Source organism: Coloeus monedula (assembly GCF_965178545.1).
Source record: "Coloeus monedula genome assembly, chromosome: 10".
Taxonomy (NCBI): Eukaryota; Metazoa; Chordata; class Aves; order Passeriformes; family Corvidae; genus Coloeus; species Coloeus monedula.
Window position 1 is genome coordinate 9,396,756 of NC_138790.1, and position 18,735 is coordinate 9,415,490.

General features: G+C 42.1%; 1 protein-coding gene across 1 annotated transcript in view; it reads right to left on the reverse strand.

The window, feature by feature from the left end:
• Positions 1–10,164, reverse strand: part of DOCK10 (dedicator of cytokinesis 10) — a gene marked incomplete at its 5' end in the record, with an annotated part of 144,254 nt that extends 134,090 nt beyond the window's left edge. Inside the window, one exon of the mRNA XM_082287920.1 lies at positions 10,051–10,164. Coding sequence (XP_082144046.1) covers positions 10,051–10,164 — 114 coding nt within the window. The remainder of the gene's footprint in view (positions 1–10,050) is intronic.
• Positions 10,165–18,735: the final 8,571 nt, after the last annotated feature.

Here is an 18,735-nt window from a genome sequence, read left to right on the forward strand (position 1 = left end):
AAAGGAGATAAACTTCATATTAAGGCATGCATACTACTGCTCATCCTTATTGCAACACAAATAACTTGTAATGTTCACCTGAAACCTCTCTGCAGTTTTCTCCTCACCCTTCCTGAGGAAAGAATACATAGAAGGCAGTAAGTATTTCATTGCCAACATCCCCAGCCAGCTGGAACTATCATTGCTACATAACGCTTCCCCCCCCCCCCCCCCCCCCAAACTATCATTCCATCTTCTTCCATTTCCAAACCAATCACACTTAAACCACTTGGAGTTGGTGTGTTACATGAGCTCCAATTCCTTTCCAAAGTCTATAGAAACACAGAAACAACTGGGTATGTATTTGAAACATGAAAAGAAGGAGCAGGAGGTTTCTGAAAGACATTTGAAGACAAGTAATCATCTACCTTGACTACAATTTTTTCTTGTTCATATTAGGGATTTCCTAATGTTGCTGTTAAACCACAGGTTATTATTTCACCAGAAAGGCCAAATATATGTTCATGTATCTCTTGAATTTCTGTTTTGTAGGTTCTCTTACAAAACCTCCAAAACAGTGTTCATTGATTCAGGGGAAGCTATGAGGATAAATTCATGTAGCACTAAAAAGAGCAGTATAATTCAACCCTACTTAATGCTGTATGACTTAGTTTCCATCAGTGTTTGCAATTTTAGCTGTTTAATGAAAGGGTGTCAGCAGAACGGAGGCACTGTGCAATCACACAGCTCAAAGGAAAAACAACTGTTACTTATGTTAAAGGCCTAAAGTGAGATGCAGCTTTGGAACAGGCAGATGCTTTTTAGTAACTTGCTTTCAGAGGAGAGCTGTGCGTGATATTTAACACTGCTACTGTAATTGGTCTCTAACCACTGATGGAAGTCCACCTGCTACCCATGAATTGAAGGGAAAAACGTGTGCCTATATACTGACAATAGAAACATGATGGCTCAGCACATATTTTAGTATGCATTGCAAATATGTGAATACAAAAGGTATTCACATACCACATGATATTCTAGAATAAATATCAAAGTCTGCTCATTACTAGTTTTAATACTTACTCATCACTCCCTTTCTCTCTGCACATAGAATCAGAGGTGTGACCCAGGACTTGTTTTCCCAAGGTCTCTTCCTGTCAACGCACAGTTGTTCTGTACAATGAGCTTTCATGTATTTTGTTCCATACAGCTTAAAGTTCAAAGCCATGAGACAGTTCTATCCCAAGGATGGCCAAATTCAGGCCCGTGAACCACTTTTGAGACTTAGTAACAAATAAAGAAGAAAAAAAAAGGAAGCCAGGGAAAAGGCGGTACACTGGTATCTTCAAAGAGAGACTGAGATTGCTACAAATACCACAAGTTATTTATGGTGTGTGAAATGCAACAGAGGCATTCCTAACAAAAGACATCAAGCCTGGCCTGTGCCATGGCACTTCCACAGCAATGGAGAAAGCTCTTTCACAGGACAGGCTCCAAAGATAACTTACTATCTGAACAAGCACAGTCCAATCAATAGCCCCCAGGCTGACTTCAGCCCACCACTTTCACTCAAAGACTCAAAAGCTCTGAATCCTTTCTCCTGCACCTACTCATAGCACGGAAGGGAGAGCTGTGTTTGCTTCCAAAGGGGAGAGAAGGAAGATGTGGAGGACTGGAATCTTGCCCTCCTTCAAACTGAACATACATTTTGCACAGTGCTTGGGTATAGGCAGCCTTTCCTTCCTCTATTCTGCTGACTTCTTGGCTCAGACTCTCCCCAGGGCTGCCAGAGCTTGCACAAGACTAAGAGGGAAAGAAGGCAGGAGGTGGAGAGCGGGCAAGGAGGAAGCTGCAACAAGCGCCTCATAGCAGAAGAAAGAGATGGAAAAAGTAGTTTAAGGCTTTGTTACACACCACGGTGGCCAGAGGATATCACAGCAGTCTTCCCCTCCTTCTCCTCATGCCCCTCTGCCATGCACTTGTTTCTGTCCCCAAGCCTGGCAAAAATTCACATCACAGGAGAATCTTCTCACACTTTAAAAATACATTTTCTTCAAACCATGTCAACCTCTGCCCCTAAACCACAAGAAAAACCCAGTCTAGAGCAAAGATCACTGAGGAATTAGTATCAAAAGATAGACACATTTACCCTTTGTTGAAACGTTCCAGGCAGCTTTTGGATAAAAGATGTTTCTAGGCCTGGTCTGCAGAGCCGTTGTGCTCCCCATATGGGGAGATTTTAACTTACCCTAGAAAAGCAGAGCCATGTGCTAGAAGACACTTAAGAATCAAGACTTTCATTCTTGCCTACAAATTAAAGTACACTCCTCAAAATAATCAACCTAAACATGGCTGCCAAAGCAGGTATATCTAGCATGGCCAAGCAACACATTTAGATGACGACAACTTAAAAACTAAAATCCAAAGACGATAGATTTTTTTTTTCTTTTTTGCTATTCCAAACATTCCTAATCATACCAGTTTCAGAGAGAATATTTCTGTACTACTCTTGTTGATAAACAGTAACACATTAAAAAAAAATGAAGCTTTCCCCCTCTATCATATCCAATTCAATTGCATTCATTAAATTTCATTATATCTACATCATTTAATTTAGGTCAGCATGTCAAAGTAACCTAGGATCATGTTTGCTTTAAGTCAGCCAGCATTACTCTCCTACCTGAACAGCCCGTTTCAGACTCAGTGACAGAATTGCCCTCCACTTCCTTCCTCCACACTCCGTGAAGGAAAAAGCAGGTAACTACACAGGAATTTAAAAAAATCACTGCACTGCGGACAGCATACTAAGCTTCTGTATAATGCATATTATACAACTGCACAGCAGCAATAGGGGGAATAAAGTCTAGCAGTAAGTTAATTGTTATTTAATAAGGAGTGCATTAGTAATTTCAAACATAACACAGTGTATCTTTCAATTTTTTGAAATCTCCATTTCCCTATGTTTTCCTGGGATCCCAATGACAGCTGCAGCTCACACTAGTGTCTGCACAGTATGGACCCACACCTGTCACAAACACATCCAGATTTCCCTATCTGATGTATTTTAATACAAGCTTAAAGAACATCTACATTATGTCATCTCAAAACATTACACTGTGTTCCAAAACATGCACTATTTGGATTCCAGCTGAAAAGTAATATTACAGCACCCAAACAAAGAAGCTGGATGTTAACTCCCAGAGTAAAGCTGGGAAGAAGAGGCTGGGCAGCACCACCTACCCCCAGTGCTCCAAGGGAACTCTTCACCTGTGTAAAATCTAACGACAAAAATGCAACATTGACATCTTTCCTGTGTGTAGAATGAAGAAAAAACTAGTACCAGAAATGGCAAGTAATCAACAAAAAATTTCTTTAAGCAATGCATTTAGGTTGGGATTATGCATCACTGACACAAAGTAGAAAAAATAATAGACTTCTGCCTTGAGCACCCAAACTAAAGAACAGAGGAGGGGAAGGGACATTTGGGAAATAATAAAAAAATAAAAGAGAAAGAGAGAAGTGGAAAAAGCCTTCCCACCTCCGTAAGGCTTCACTGACACACATCACGGTTTAACACTAATGCAGCCCAGTACCCTCCTATTACACTGCTATTTGGAGTCTGTTTGTGCTCTGCCCAGAAAGGGACAGCATGAGCAGAGGTCATTTACACCAAGCAAGCACGCAAAGGACAGGCAGCCTTCAGTTATCTTACAATTTTACAAAAGAGGGAAAAATTTCCCCAGGTCACAAGTGAGAGGAGTAGGGTGGGGACTATGAAGCCAGGCAAATTATTCCTCCATATGGGGCAGGACAGCCTGCAGGGGGATAAACTTGGACACAATCATTCTAAGGCTTTTACTATAGATTTATTGCATGAACTTGGGCAGTTAGCTCCTGGTGTTTTGTTTCTCTTATCAACAAAACCAGGGATAAAGTCGGCATTTGCTAAAATAAGAATATACAGTTGTTATAAAACAGACAGCAAGTATAGTTTAGATTCTGAAAATTATTGTTGAGTTCTGTGAAATGAAGGGAATCCAAAACTGGAAACATTACACACATGACAAGCAAGTCTTTGTGTAATAATCACATCTGTGTCACTACTTCAGAGGGTTTTTGACCTTGTGCTAGAAAAGTTACAAACATATTTTGACTTCTGGAAGTGACATATGCACTGCAGAACTGCCTGTTATAAACCACAACAATATTAAACTGTCTCTCTGTGTATCCATCCTCCTCCAAAGCCAACACAAGGCTTAATTTTCCAGCTTCTCTTTGCTATTGATGTTCATTCTCTCCCTCTCAAGACCCCTTATTTAACCTTGCAGGCAAAAGGAAAGGAGTTAATGCAACTTCTATAACCTGAGAGCATTTTGAGTTACTCAAGGTGACTCACTTTCCATGAATTTAAAACAAAGTCTTAGTCAAGTGACAGATGCCAGACAACAGTAAAAACTCTACATTTAAATCCAAGTGCCTGGCTCTCCCCACCTCCTAAATGACTGCCCAGCAGTGCATATTAATGGCTTATCTGCACAAGTTATTCACCAACCTGACGAAGCTTTCTTGCAGCTCTCTTAGTTTCTTTCCTTCGTTTTATTGTCTTCTTCAGCCTCTCCGTCCCCACAAAGTCTTTTCTCTTTTCCCCCATTTTCTCCAATACTTTTTTTCTTTCTAAACCATTTTCTTCCCTTCTCTGTCTCCACCCTCTCTGAGGCTCTGTTCCCTTATCTCCTTTTCCTCACTTCTGTATCAATTTCATCCCCAGTGCCAGATGAAGTTCCTAGAATTGCTCAGGAGCAGACTTTGCCCCTTTTGTCTGCCTGCAGAGGAGGGAGCCTTGCAGCTGGAGAATGTGCAAGCAGTGCATTCTTGTCTGTGCCCTTTGCTTGATTTGCCCTTACATCTGGGCTCCAGCAGCTAGCTGAAAGCAATCAGATCCTTGCCCAGGCCACACCAAGTGTTCTTGGGATACCCTAGTGAAAAACATCTACAAAATTACTCATCAGACACTTCAAAACAACAAAAAATTGCTAAGAAAGGAGACTACTTACAAATAATGTGGGTCTTATGCTTGAGCAAGTAAGGGATGTCACACAGGCTATAAATGAAAGGTAAGTTCTTGAGTGTAGATTCATGAACAAGGTTCACAGGTAAATTACAAATATAAACAAGTTATTTAATATTTCAACATTGCACAAGGTTGTTAACATTCTAAATATGCCTGTCAAGTTGTGTCATCCCTACCTCATCTCAAATGCAAAGGCCTGCCATAACAGAACTACCAGCTCCACACTGTAGGTGATACTCCCTTATGCTGGTGTCATGAACAAACTCTCTCAACCACTAGAACAGGATGAGGCTTTCTCCGTATGCTCATGCTCTTAAGATTCCTGCACCAGTTTGGGGTTTTTTTGCAGGAAAATAGAAAAAAAAAAAATCTAGGAGCTGGTGTGTGAAGACAGTGCATGTACACCTATGTACAGGCACACAGAGTCTATTTTATGTACAACACCATGATAGACTCACTGCCTTTATAAATGCATTACTTGGGTTCACCCTAGACTAACAGTAGACATCAGAATATCCTCAGAAGAAAGGGGTCTTTCACAGTCCAGTTTCTGTCTTTGAAGCAGCTCAGGTAACACTGTACCTTCTCAGCAGATGAGGTTTTCAGTGTTATTTCATTCACAACAAGGAAGCCAAATCACATACGGAGAAAAGGCCATACAGAGTAGGCACAGTCAAAGCTCTGTCATCGTTATCAAGGTTCCAAGGCAATGGGTGCTCCCTGTGAGGCTGGAAACCACACACATTCCTCTTCTTGAGAGACTACAATGCACCACTGGAGTCACAAAGCAGTTCATTACCCACGCAAAACTAGAAATATACAACCACAATATAAACAGAGACATTATTTGTAAAGTACGTACCACATAAAATACACATTGGAAATTAAGGGGATCTATTCTTTCAGGGAGGAATTATGGTGGGCCCAGGTAAGGTAAAAAAGAGAGGAACCCATATTGTACAGAAGAGAGAGCCATATAATCCAGCCCTCCATGTGAGAGAGACAGCCAGTACTCAGGGATCGGACATCATGACTCTCCATGCTTGGCTGCAGGGGGATGGAAAGAAACCTCTGCCAAAAAAAAGACATGTGGAGCAACAGCCCAATTTCAGACTGCTATTAACTTGTTTAATGATGGAAGAGATGAGGAGAAAGACCTGCTGCAGCTCTTTTATAAAAACAATGTCACAATACTTTATGTAAAGGATGAGGACTGCAGCCAGCAGTACTTAGCCAAATTAATTGAGATCTGGAAATAATAGTATAACATGAAGTTTAGTACTAGCTAAACAGTTAGCAAGCTGATTTCTAGAAGCACTGACTGGCCCATGTCCATTTTAAAAACTTCCAGTAAAGTACTGCTGCAGTGACAAACACAAATGAAGCAACAGACATATTAATTTCCCTTTCTTGTGTGCAGCTATTCAGCTTTCCTGGGCAGTGGCAGCGAGTGTTCATAAAGCAACTTTCAAACAAGTGTTTTCTATTAGAAGAGACAAAGAATTTCCCATCAAAGTTCCAAAATACAATAAATTATTTACCTTCTAGATGATGCTGATCTATTTCATCAGCTAGTTTGGTGAATTGCCATTTCTACTTGAAAGCTTAAGGAGGCAATGGAAACAACCTGAAGTACAGCCATACACCATTAACACCTGACAGCACCACTCCTTCCACCTGCTGAAGAGTTGGGTAATTAACGTAGAATGTGTTACTTCTGTCAAAACTACCCCCTACCAGCAAGATACACACATATATTCCACCTTCAAGCTCTGTTTCCACTTTTTATCTTTCAGGGCACTGTAGAAGTTCTTCTCTTATACAACACCAAATGACAAACATCCTTACTTCTACCAACTCATTTTTCCTGATTATAATGGCACCTTTTTCTTTTTACAAACAGCTTTGTGTGCTGAACACTAACAACTGTTTTTCCCTATTAAATGAATAAATGAGCAAAAGTAAAGGTGAAGGACACAAAAGAAGAAGCAATCTATATGACTGACAACAATAAAGAGCTGAAAGACTCAACACTTTTCTCTAAGATAGAGATTTTATCCCTATGCTCTTACTGAACTGAAGGGTTGCACCTAGAGCAGGCGCTGTTCAAATGTCATCAGCAGAAGTTCAGCTGCAATTCAGTACAGGACATACACAAAAGCAGTACCAGAAGGCTTAATTCTTTACTCTTTACACATAATTCTTTTTACATTACACGTTTATGCTTTCCCTCCTTTGTAGCTGCCAGTTATTTGCAGACTCTTAACAGCAGCTGTGCCAACTTTTGGGACACTCCAACACAAGCCAGATTTAGCATAACTGGAATATAAGGTGCTGATACATCCAGAGCAAGATGTGATGAAAACCAACAGACCTCACTGAATTCACCCGATTTTTCTTTTCTGTGAGAATATTCACTTCTGGTACAAAAAGTCAGTTGAAGTTCAGCCAGAAATTTTGGGTTCTGTGGGACTTTTTTACAATAGCAACACAACAGCTTTACTGCAATGGCTGCGTCATCCCAGCATCCCTGAGTGCAAGGCTCAGAGGCTAGAGCGAACCCTAACGCACCTCAACAGACCTGCCACCCTGGCATTCTGTGTTACAGATCCAGAGGCAGCAATCACTGCCCAGGACAGAACACCACTCCACCCAGCAGCCCCCAAATGGCAACCCTGGTTACATCTGCCAAGATACCATGGTTAATTCCGCTCAATCTAGCTGATGTAGGTAGAAAAGATTTAACTCTGAAGGGAGCAGCTTTGTACTCCGTCATGAGACTGCAGCATAAAGCATTTTTTAAAACTTTGCCTTTCAGAGGCAACATTACTGGCAACCCAAAAAAGTATGGTAAAAAGACGGTAACTTCATTAAGTTCCCCAGAGCCATACATATTCAACACAGCAAGCAACTCAGACTTCAGAACCATTGTGCCTGCTGCTGAATAAAACACATCTGGAAGTGTCTAAGTGATCCCACTGAGCGGTATAACTGAAACCAGAATTTGGTATCGTGTCTTCAAATCTTAACTTCAGAATCTTTAAAAGACCATCTTTTCAGATCTGACTGTATTTGCCTCAGATATTGAATCAAAAGCCCTGATGAAATCCAGCACCAGTGTGTTTCATCAGTCAACAGGAAGTCTCACAGAAGACTCATAGAAGCGGCGGATGATTTTTGTCACCCTACAACTGAAGTCTCGATGTTTTAAAGACAGACTGAATAAAATACAATGTGAATACATGAGGAGTAATTAAATGCTATATTCTTAAGATAGCAGTTTAAGATTTGTTAGTAACACATTAAAAACATCACTCTCATCTAAGGAAACAGACCGTCGATTTCAGATTTGCCCCATCAAGTTAATTCTGTTTTGTTTCTGCGTTCTTGCAGCAAAAAACCAGCAGAGTAAAGCATACTTCTAACAGAATTTCATTTATAATACTCCAAGATGCAATAAGACAATGCAATAGTTTAGCTGGTACCTGAACTGAAATATACCCTCTTCAGAAACAACTACTCAGCACAGTGTCCGGTTAGAGCCCAAACGAACCATGACAGTTCCTTGTAGGTTTCCACCAAAACTCCATCAGTGTTCTGCATACTGTTTGATAATGGGCCAAATTCTGATCTCTGTGCCCAGCAGACATGACCACGCGAATCTGTTGGTGGTGCAGTTGTAAGGATGCTTTGGGATTTGATAAGGGCTGATGGCATGTACAACATTTGTGGGAAGTCAGGAGAGACATATAACTTCTTCTAACCTTTCCGTAAGCTGATTGTAAAAGCACTTCAAATCTAGTGATGTAAAGAAAACAACTCACATTTGGTGTACAGATAACTAGGAACTGGGAACTGGCTGCTGTCCTTAAGCACAGCAGTCGCTTTAACACAGCTGTCCATTTGTACTGGGCAAGAGCCCTTAGAAAATGGGAAATGCCCACTAACTTTATGGGAACACAGTTGCATAATTGCTTCCTGTTTTATGCAGAGAGAATGTATTACAGCTAGGCACTGCCGTGAGGTAAACTTTGATAAGTGATGACTTTTCACTTACAACTTTCCCTCTACTTTGGGAGCTGTGTTGTCTGAAAAACTAGAAAAGGAAAATATTTACCTGAATTAAATGATTCACAGAAATTATATGTTTAATCATCTAAAGAGTCATATAATGCTCATAACACGTATCTTTAAGTCCAAAGGAATCTTAATATCAAAGTGGCTAATAAATGACTCATAAATGCCTAGTGATTTGAAAAGGCTAGCAGATATTTCACTGTGAACCCTAACAATTTGCCATCTATGCCTGATCAGCTGAGGACTTAGGTACATCTATGTAAAGGGAGGAGAAAATACAGTTAAAATAGTGTGATAACAGTTTACAGTTCTGTAGTGCTATTCCACTGATGGAGAGACACGGGGCCTGAAGCCTCATGCAATGCATTTCAAAAGCGAATGCAAGTAGGAAGAACAGGGTCTGTGTTTCCGTGGCATTTTAGGCTTCTGGCGTGGGGTTTCCAGTGGAAATCACCGGGAGCGCACACGCCTCTCGGTAGCGATAGTGACGCCCGGGCTGTGCAGGACCGATACCTCACGTGGCTGTCACACACCGGGGATCCGCGCCTGTCCCGGCCCCGAGCACCCGCGCCTGTCCTGGCACCGGCTGGGCGCTCCCCGGCTATCACTTATCCGCCACTGCAAAGCTCAAACAGAGGGAAAGAAAACCGGCGAAAACCAAAGGAGGACGCCGGGCCGCCGGCCAGGGCTGTCAGCGAGGTCTGTCAGCCCGGCCGTAGCACGGGCACGGGAAGGCGCGGAGCGGAGCGCGGAGCGGAGCGCGGCGGCTCCGCGCCCACGGCCGAGCGGCTCGGGCGGGCCGGGGCTGCCGGCGCTGCGGCCCCCGCCCCGGCGCTGCCGCCGCGCCCTCCCCGGGAACCGAGCGCGCTTCGCACCTGGGCCGGTGCCCGCAGCCCCGCCGGACGCTGCCCCGCCGCACTCACCCGCAGCTGCAGCCGCCCGCTGGCGGCCGCGGCGGCCGCGCTGTGCCGCAGCTCCGCCGCCTGCCCGGGCCGCAGGAGGCTCCGCGTGAAGCGCCGCGTCCGCTCGCCGGCCATGGGCGCCGGCAGCCCCGCGCTCCGGCCGCCGCTCCCCGCCCGGGCCGCGGCGCCGTCAGGAAGCGGAACTGGGGGTTTCCCTCCCGCTCCCCCCGCGCGGGGGAGGTGTGCGGGGCGGGGGCCGTCCGCCGCCGCCGGGCCCGCGGACCCTCCCCGGGGCAGCGTCGCGCCCCCGCCGCCCGCGCTGGCCATGTGCGCGCTGGGCCAGCGCCGGCCCGAGAGGCGCCGCGGGGACGGCCCCGCGCCCGCCCCGGCTGCTGCGAGACGGCTGCGCACCGAGGGGGATACGGGGGCCCCCGGGGGCGACGGGGCTCCGGGAGGGAGCCCGAGCCGGGCCAGCGCAGCCACACCGCTGTCCGTGAGCGTAGTCATCAAAGGATGCTCTCCCGGCAAGGCTGCGGGTGGGTTCGGCAGAGGAAGAACTACTCTTGGTATTAACCACTTGCCAAGGTAGGAACCCCGGCTCACGGGATGAAACCGAAGTGGTCTCCAGGTTTCATGAGAAATCAGCTCTTTGGTCATCGCCACCGTCCAAGGAGCTCTTAGAAAGCATCCTTCAAGCAGCACAGAGAGCCTACACTGATCAAGGCGGGATGTCTCCCAGTCCTTCTGCCAGCTGGAATGGCATCTCTCTCTCTTCGCCATGGAAAACTCAGCCGATCCACAATTAAGTTTAGCCATTTAAGCCCACAGAAGTTACACAATAGTCACAGATCTCCCAGCCCCCAGCAGAGCGATCATACCTTCTGTTAGTAGGAATACAGCTTTGTGCCTTAACACTAAAGCTGCAATGTGGAGAATATAGGATTGCTGTGAGAGCTGTGTCTTAATTTCTTTGCATGATAATACTTACATTCTACTCTGTAATGCAGAGTTTTCCTTATTCGGTTTAACTGGTAGGTGTGGGAAAGGAGATAACCGTGAGAGATAGCACATCTGAACACATGGCAATCCCTGTAAGAAAAGATTGAAATAAAACCCGAGGAACTTTGAATGTAATCCCTGAAGGGCAATGCTGCTGTACACGTGTGAGGGCAACAGCTGAAGCTGCAAAGGTGCTAAAACACAAAACCCAACAGAGTCAGTTAACATTTAGTTAGACTTTGTATTAGGGAATTCAGCGTTGCAAGAACTCCTGGCTTATGTCTTCCCTGAGAAGCACTGTGCGTGTTTTGAGGTAGTTGGCTCTAATACAAAACAGGTTGCAGCGTGCTACAAATTCACTGCAGCCTCCTCGTGACCCCCAGTTCTCTCCTCCAAGTTTACTGAAGACACCAAAGGCAGCAATGATAACAGAGTTTAAGTATTTCTCTGCAAAGGAAATGTTTCCCCATAAACTGAATTATCTGAAGTGTCCTCCAGAATTGGCTTCAAACAACTAAGTATTCTAGTCTAGCCATTTCTACCAGGCAACAGGTGTTACATTGTAGTATCTTGGAGATGAGATTTGTTTGAAACTAAAGCTCAGTAAGAAACTACTACTGGATTGGAAAAGTTTTCTTGAGAAATTTGACACAAAAAGCTACTGTGAGATGGAAAAGGAGACTCCATTCATTTTGCAAACAATCCATATAAGACTCATTTTAGGAATGCAGGCTGATGGTGCAAAGAAACAAAAAAGAAGAGTAAGCAGCCTCAGAGACTAGGGAGGAATTCAGCCTCAACACAAGGATGTAATTTAGGATAAATTTGACTGTAATTTATTGCAGACAGCAAACAAAACACACATTGCATGTGTGAGAAAGAATAAAGAAAATGAATGGTTTCTTCCATTCTTTCATTCATTCATTCTTCCATTCAGTGTGTACATGTACATTCTGGGAAATGATTTAAAGGAAATTGTCACCATAACCCAGGTCAGAAACGTCCAGCCATCCCTGTCTTTGGGCACAGTACTGTTGTTCCTGCTCAGATGTGGTCAGCTCTGTGGTCAGGCAATAGCAACCTGTGCTCCTCAATACTTCTCCCTTCACAACTGCACGTGGGCAAGCTGGGGTTGAGTGAATATGCAGATACTTGTCAGTGAGTGTTTGGCTGCTGAAATCTATTAGTAGACATCAAGAAATAAAAGAGCCAGCTGTTTCTACACCACAAACATTTTCAAGCCTGCAGGGAAGAAAGAAATATCCACAAATACTCAAATAATGAGCAAAAAAAGGCAGTTGGATTAAATATAACACATTTTTTATTATCATGCTCGTAAGTAAACATTCAGTGATAGTCTAGGAAAGGACTTCTGTCAAAGACAAGCTGAGTCTCTCAAATTGTCACATACAGTGCAAACAAGTGTCCAGGATTTTACGTGCATGTGGTTGTTAACCAAAAAAACATTGTGCAAGTGTAATTCTTTGGGTTTGTTTCACAGTTCTTCAGTATTTCAGAAGTTCTTTGGTTTTCACATTTCAGTCAGTTGTTACACAAAGCCACTGCACTCTCTAAGAGGCCCTCCATTTGATTTTGGGTACCCGATAGTGTGGTTCTGCTAGAAAAGTACATATGCTATATGCTGTTAATTCTCCACCTTTAAAAAACTGTTACCTTGATAAACACATATTTAGCATTAGTAAAATAGCAGGAACACCAGTGTTGTAACTTTGGATAGTCAGTAAGTCTTGGACTAGAGATTGGATTTACAGAAACAAGTAATTCTTAAAACATAAGTTTGGTTTGAAGTCGATTCCTGCAACTGCTTAAGTCTGACCCCAAGAGATGGATGATTGTAGCATCCCTGATGGATATCAATTTCAGCACAGCATAAAATGGCTGGCAGTAACTGTTTGGACTGGGTTTCCAACTCAAAGCTGGCTTTGGATCTGGAACACTTTTTTTTCAAAATTCAAGAATGTTTGGAAAAATTTTGTTTCAATGCCACTGCTAATCAGAAGTAAAAACCGTTCAATTTGCAGTTGCATTAAATAGCAAGGCCATATGAGTCTTGTCTCGGTCTAGCAAGAGCATGAAAACTAATTTTTTTCACAACTGCGTGTGAGCTCAAATCAAAGAATTGGCCCCATTTCCTCCAGTTGCCATTTCCCCCAGGCTTATAGCAAAACAAAAGATAGTGACATTCTGTTTAGGTTTGCTTCTTTAGCATTTTACATTTCTAGAACTGCCTTTTGAAGCAAATCACAGAAATCTGTCATTTTATATATCTCTACTGGCAAACTTACCCAATATGCACCAGTTTTCTAATGCAGAGATCCAGCTTCATTATCTGGGGATTCTAGTTCATGCCGACAGGTTACTCAGGAGTGTGAGTGTTTAAACATTTAACCTAAGTTTTCTTTGTCCCTGAAATTGTCATTGATTAGTGAAAAAGTTATGTTTTTCTTACACCTTTAAGCTGGTGCACACAAACGTTTAAGGCAAACATTCTTTTCATTGAGATAACACTTCCTCCCACCCCTGCCTCTTCTGCTCCTGAGTACAAGTGCATTTCTGTCCTATTATCAGCACACTAACTGCAAAAGTGAAACTAACTGCTGTGGTTTTTTATCATCTGAGCTGCAACCCCCCTGAAACTTACCATATAGTGTAGCTTCATTTTCTCTTGGACTTTGAATTTTTTCCTCTTGTGCAATGCAATGAATCTTCTTTAGCTTATAGTATACAGTTTTAAGTTGTCACTAAATGCTGATGAAGATGTTTGCTGCATGGAATTTAGGAATCTCCATCACTACTAATAGGACAAGAAGGTTGACTCCTTTAACATGATTCTAAATTCAAGTGCCTTTTGCATTGGTCCAGTAATCCAGAAACTTTTAAGACCTCACTATTCACTTCCCAGCTAATTCCCACTCCATCTGATTTGTTGCAAATGACAGCATTGCACAACCTTTGATTGTTCTGCCACCTGCCCAACATGACATCCAACCTGCTCACAGGCACCTGCCCTTCACAGGATGACTGTGGTTGCTCTGGAACACAGTTCAGCCTGCCCAGGCAGAGCATTGAGGAGAGCTTCCTCCCTCCACAGCTGAGACCTGCGCTGCATCTGCATTGCTTCATGTCACAGTGCATAAACTCACCAAACTGAAGGTGATACATCTATTTGAAGTTTAATGTGTCATAGCACGATAGCAATAGAAGGAAAGGAAAACCTGCAAACACAAAATATCTCCTTCAGTGCTCAAATTAAAAACTGCAGGAGTAATACTCTTGCACATGCCTTTAATATCTATACATATAAACCCACTTTGCTGCAAAGGTTACACTCTTTAAAAATGGTCTTATAGCATAAAGGATATTAAGAGAAATAAGTTTCCCGCCCTTCATCTACCTTTTCTCTAAGAGACCAGGTTGGGTGTAGCTGCCTGAGGAGAAGCATCCTTGGCATCAGTAGGACTATTTTAGCAAGGCAAGTAAGAGGGTCACGGGGTAGCTCTAAATATTTCAAGCTTCATGCTATGACCTACTCTGTGTATGCATATAAATTTAACTATTTCTGCTAGATTTGTAAAGATGTAGGCTTATCATTGGAGAGCTACAAGTGACAAATCTGAGTGGAACTTTTTATTAATCAATTAATGCATGTATGTCTTTAATGAGTCAGGATCAAGTTGGTAGTTAAGCGTACATCTCAAACACTGGGCAAACATTCATCCTTTTTATAAAGCCTTATCTGGAAAACACACTGCTTGTAGAAGACAGGCTTTGTCATTATTTTACAAGTTCAGCAAGGTCAGAATGTCTTTCCTTAATTGTGGAATACCAAATCTGTCCTCATATTTAGTTACAATGCCGGGGCAGAATTCTAGTCCCTCTAGAGTGTTAAGTATAAGAAACTGAGAAGAATAGAACACTGCAGGGTTAAAAAAACATATTCTATATTTAAAGGCCACCAAAGTATTCAAGTAGACAATTTAAATGAAAACAAAGATGCATACTATGGTATCTCTGACCAGGGCATGCAATCATGTAAGTAGCCAGAAAAATCCAGTATACCTTGTGGATCTGACTTCATTCATACTTTGAACTCTAGAGATAAGCTCCTCTCCCGTCCCAACACCCTTAAATTTAATGCTACAAGAAGTATTTATTCATCCAAAGCAGTTTCTTTTGGGTAATGTGTCTTTTCTTCATGAATAGGCATAAAATTTACTTCCAGTTTTTATGTGGCAATATTAGCATGGTCTTAAACTTGTATAATGTTACATGCAAAGAAGGCACTGCCTAATGGTTAAGGCAATAATCTGGACATTTGTGTTGATTCCTATTCTGCAGAATTTATCTTCTCCATTTGACTTTCCTCTAGGAGATGGGAAAAACTATATCCTCACCATGGGTGTAATATAAAGGGGTTCAAAAGTTTAGTTCACAAGGTCCCATGAGTAACAAGGCTGTCCATGGCTGTACGTAAATATTTGTAAGAACAAAAATAATTAATACTAATTTAACAGTGATAATTTTAAGCTGTTTATCAGTCTCGTTCAGAGCTGGAGTTTCACGAAAAATTTCCATCTAAATATTGTATTCCATTTTCTGGTCAGCTGTATAATTCACATTAATCATTCCCCCAATAAACGGTTTCAATACTTGCCCCCTACTATGGAAAAAGTACAAGAGTAGTGCTGTTTATAAAACATTCAAACACTACATTCAGAACAGCATTATAAATACCTAGCTGGATCATAAAAAAAAGAAGTTCTTTTCACTTCAGCTGTGCAAATGCAAACCCTTGAATTTGTGACAGCTGTACTAGCCTCTTAGGAGAAGATTCACACATGGATTTAAGCACCTTTATGGAGCAGAAGCATTACTCAGTGATTCACAAGACACTTGTCCTGTAAGTGCTCAGGCACTCACAGGACTAAAGACATCGTTAAATACAGAGTGCTTTTCTTAAGTGCGCAGAAAATAACAAGTTTGGTGTTTAAACCTTTCTCTCTGCAAAGCTGTTATGAATTCTTAAGCATGGCAGCACTGAGCACTGCAGCCCTTCTAAGACTCATTCTTCACATCCTCTCTCTGCCAAGTCATCAGATTAATTTTAGAAATTTTCATAAAATTCTAACATGGAAGCTGCAAGGAAAATCACATCAAATCAATTTCAAGCTTATCTTAATCACTGGATTGATACGTTCTCAATTTTAAAATATAACTCCATTATCAATTACATTAAACGTACATTGCTGAGAGGCTCCATTTGGTATGACTGATGCAATGTCGTGCATGATTTAATTGTGATACCAACCCTCTTGTAAACAGACTGAGGTCCATTGACACAAAAAAATCCAGATATCTGTCGTATTTTGCATTGGTGAAAAGTGCATATAATCACACAAATTAAACTACAGCTCAAGCAGCCTTTTGCCTTTTAAAGTAGAAATTCTCCGTTCCGTGTGACACTTGACAAGTGTGTATCATTAGAACCACCTCTTTAGTTTGAAAAATTGGCAGAAAATTTAAATATAAAGTAGCAAAAGCTTAAGGTAATTCTGTGTGATCACAGTCTTAATTTAGGAATATTCAGAGCAGCTTGAAACTTCTAGTAAGTGCTCCACCTGCATATTTTTCACTGTACTTATAGATGATATTAAAGGCAAGATTAATTGTCTTCGTGCTTTTAATTCTCACTTTTGTGTCTCATACCTCCATAGCACATACTCTTCTTTCACAGTAAGCATATTTTACCATTTGTGGAAGTCAACAAGGTCAAGATCCTGACCTTTCCATTTTTAAATGCTGTTTTTCCATGATACTCTATACGAAATGTACTTGGCATTGAGGATTGCATTCCAGGAGCCTTCTTTTTCTTTTCCTTTTCTAAACACAAAGTCTGCTTGATTTTTCTACTGCTTGAAATGATTAATAGGATGGGTCTTGTGACCTCTACATTTCATTTTTAAATGCATTTGGCCTGCCACTTCACAGGTAAAAATTCCCGATGGAAAAGAACTGGGGTGAGAATTGAATGCAACCATAATTGAATGGGTAATCCTCTTGGGTGAAAGCTGGATGCTTTGTCATATTTTCCTTTTTTAAAAGCAGGTGTTGCACAAATGTTTTTTCCTTCATGAAAATGCAGAGCACATAGATGATAAGATCTGTGGTATAAAACAATAAACAGCAAAACCAGCCAACCTGACTTTACTTCTGCCAAACCTCTTGGGCATTCCAGATACACAGTCAACTCTTTTGAAGAGGAAGACATAACCATAACTAAGAACAAAGCAGGCAATAGAAGTAAGGCAGAAAGCCCAGTACATATTTCAGTCATTTTTATAAAGGTAGACACAGGTTTCAATAGAGTACAGGTCCAGTTTAAAGCAGTAGGAAATAAAAGCTGAACCTACTACCGCCCCTTTCTTGTGGTGGTTCGTTGGGCTGCAGAAACATGCCTATAGCAATGTACTGCTGCCAGGGTGGGAAACAGCTGCTGGAGACTGGAAATTCTGCACAGAAGCATGGGAGTGAAAAGGATAAATGTACTGGATGTGATTCAGTACTTTCCTTTGGGAGAAAAGAGCTTTTTTTCTTTCTTGCTCCATTTGAGCAAAAAAAAAAAAAAGAGAAAGAGTAGATGCTGGAGTTCATAGTCAGAGCACTCAGCTTGTGGAAGAGATTGATCAGGGAACGCATCCACAAACTTGCACATCTCTAAATGCAGCCAGAACTTCACTGAGTGGCCTCTCCCCTTATCTTTGCCTTCCTCCCACCACCCTGCCTGCACGGGGGGAGGAGTTGTCATCAAATGTCACAGGAAAAGCAGAAGCCTTTTCTCTGCTCCCTCTTAGACTCTTGTTCTACTCCTGTGCTGGAAAAGTGAGAAGGAGCCACAGCAGCAGCTCTGTGCAATCTTGTCCCTACCACAAACACTCACACGCTGGCTCTTACAGCCTGCTCCTTGAAGTGGAAACATGGTCACATCATGTAGCTTTGGGTAAGTTTTATTCTCTATTTCTGCTCTTGCCTCTCACACAAAGTGACTGAAATCACTTTTGGTTTCACTAAATGCACAAATGCTCATGGTGAGACTGAATCTCCTCACTTGCTTTGCTACTAGAATGCAGAAAGATTTAGGATGTCTCCCACAACCCCTCTGAAATCTAGTCTGGACACTGCAAGAACATTATTGCCAGAGCTGATTTAGTTGTGGAAAACACTCAGATTGATGTAATCTGGCTCTCTATAAAACATCCAGAGACCTGAATTTTCCAAGTTAGAAGACTCTTGGGCCCACTCCCGCTTCTGAGTCAGAAGGGTTGAACAAAGTGCTACGCCATAAACATGTGTCAGAAAAAAAAAGTAAACAGGCTTTCTGAAATTTACTTTCTAGAGGATTCGTTTTGCTAAAATTTGGTGCTTTCTTCTTCACTTACAGAGGAACTTGGGGAATAAGAAAAAGGTTATAGTCAGATTATCTTCCCTCTGTCCTATTCAGTCACAAACAGGTAAAATACTAAAAACCCTCAACAGGTCTCACAGATGCATTGGCAGGAGGAAGAGGGGAAAATGTCATCACTGAAGTATAAACTCTTGGCCTAGCAGCTAGTTGTAATTGATTTATGTAAGTGAAAATCCAGAGTTTAATCTAGTTCCTGTGACTATAAGAGCTGCCACTGGGTCCAA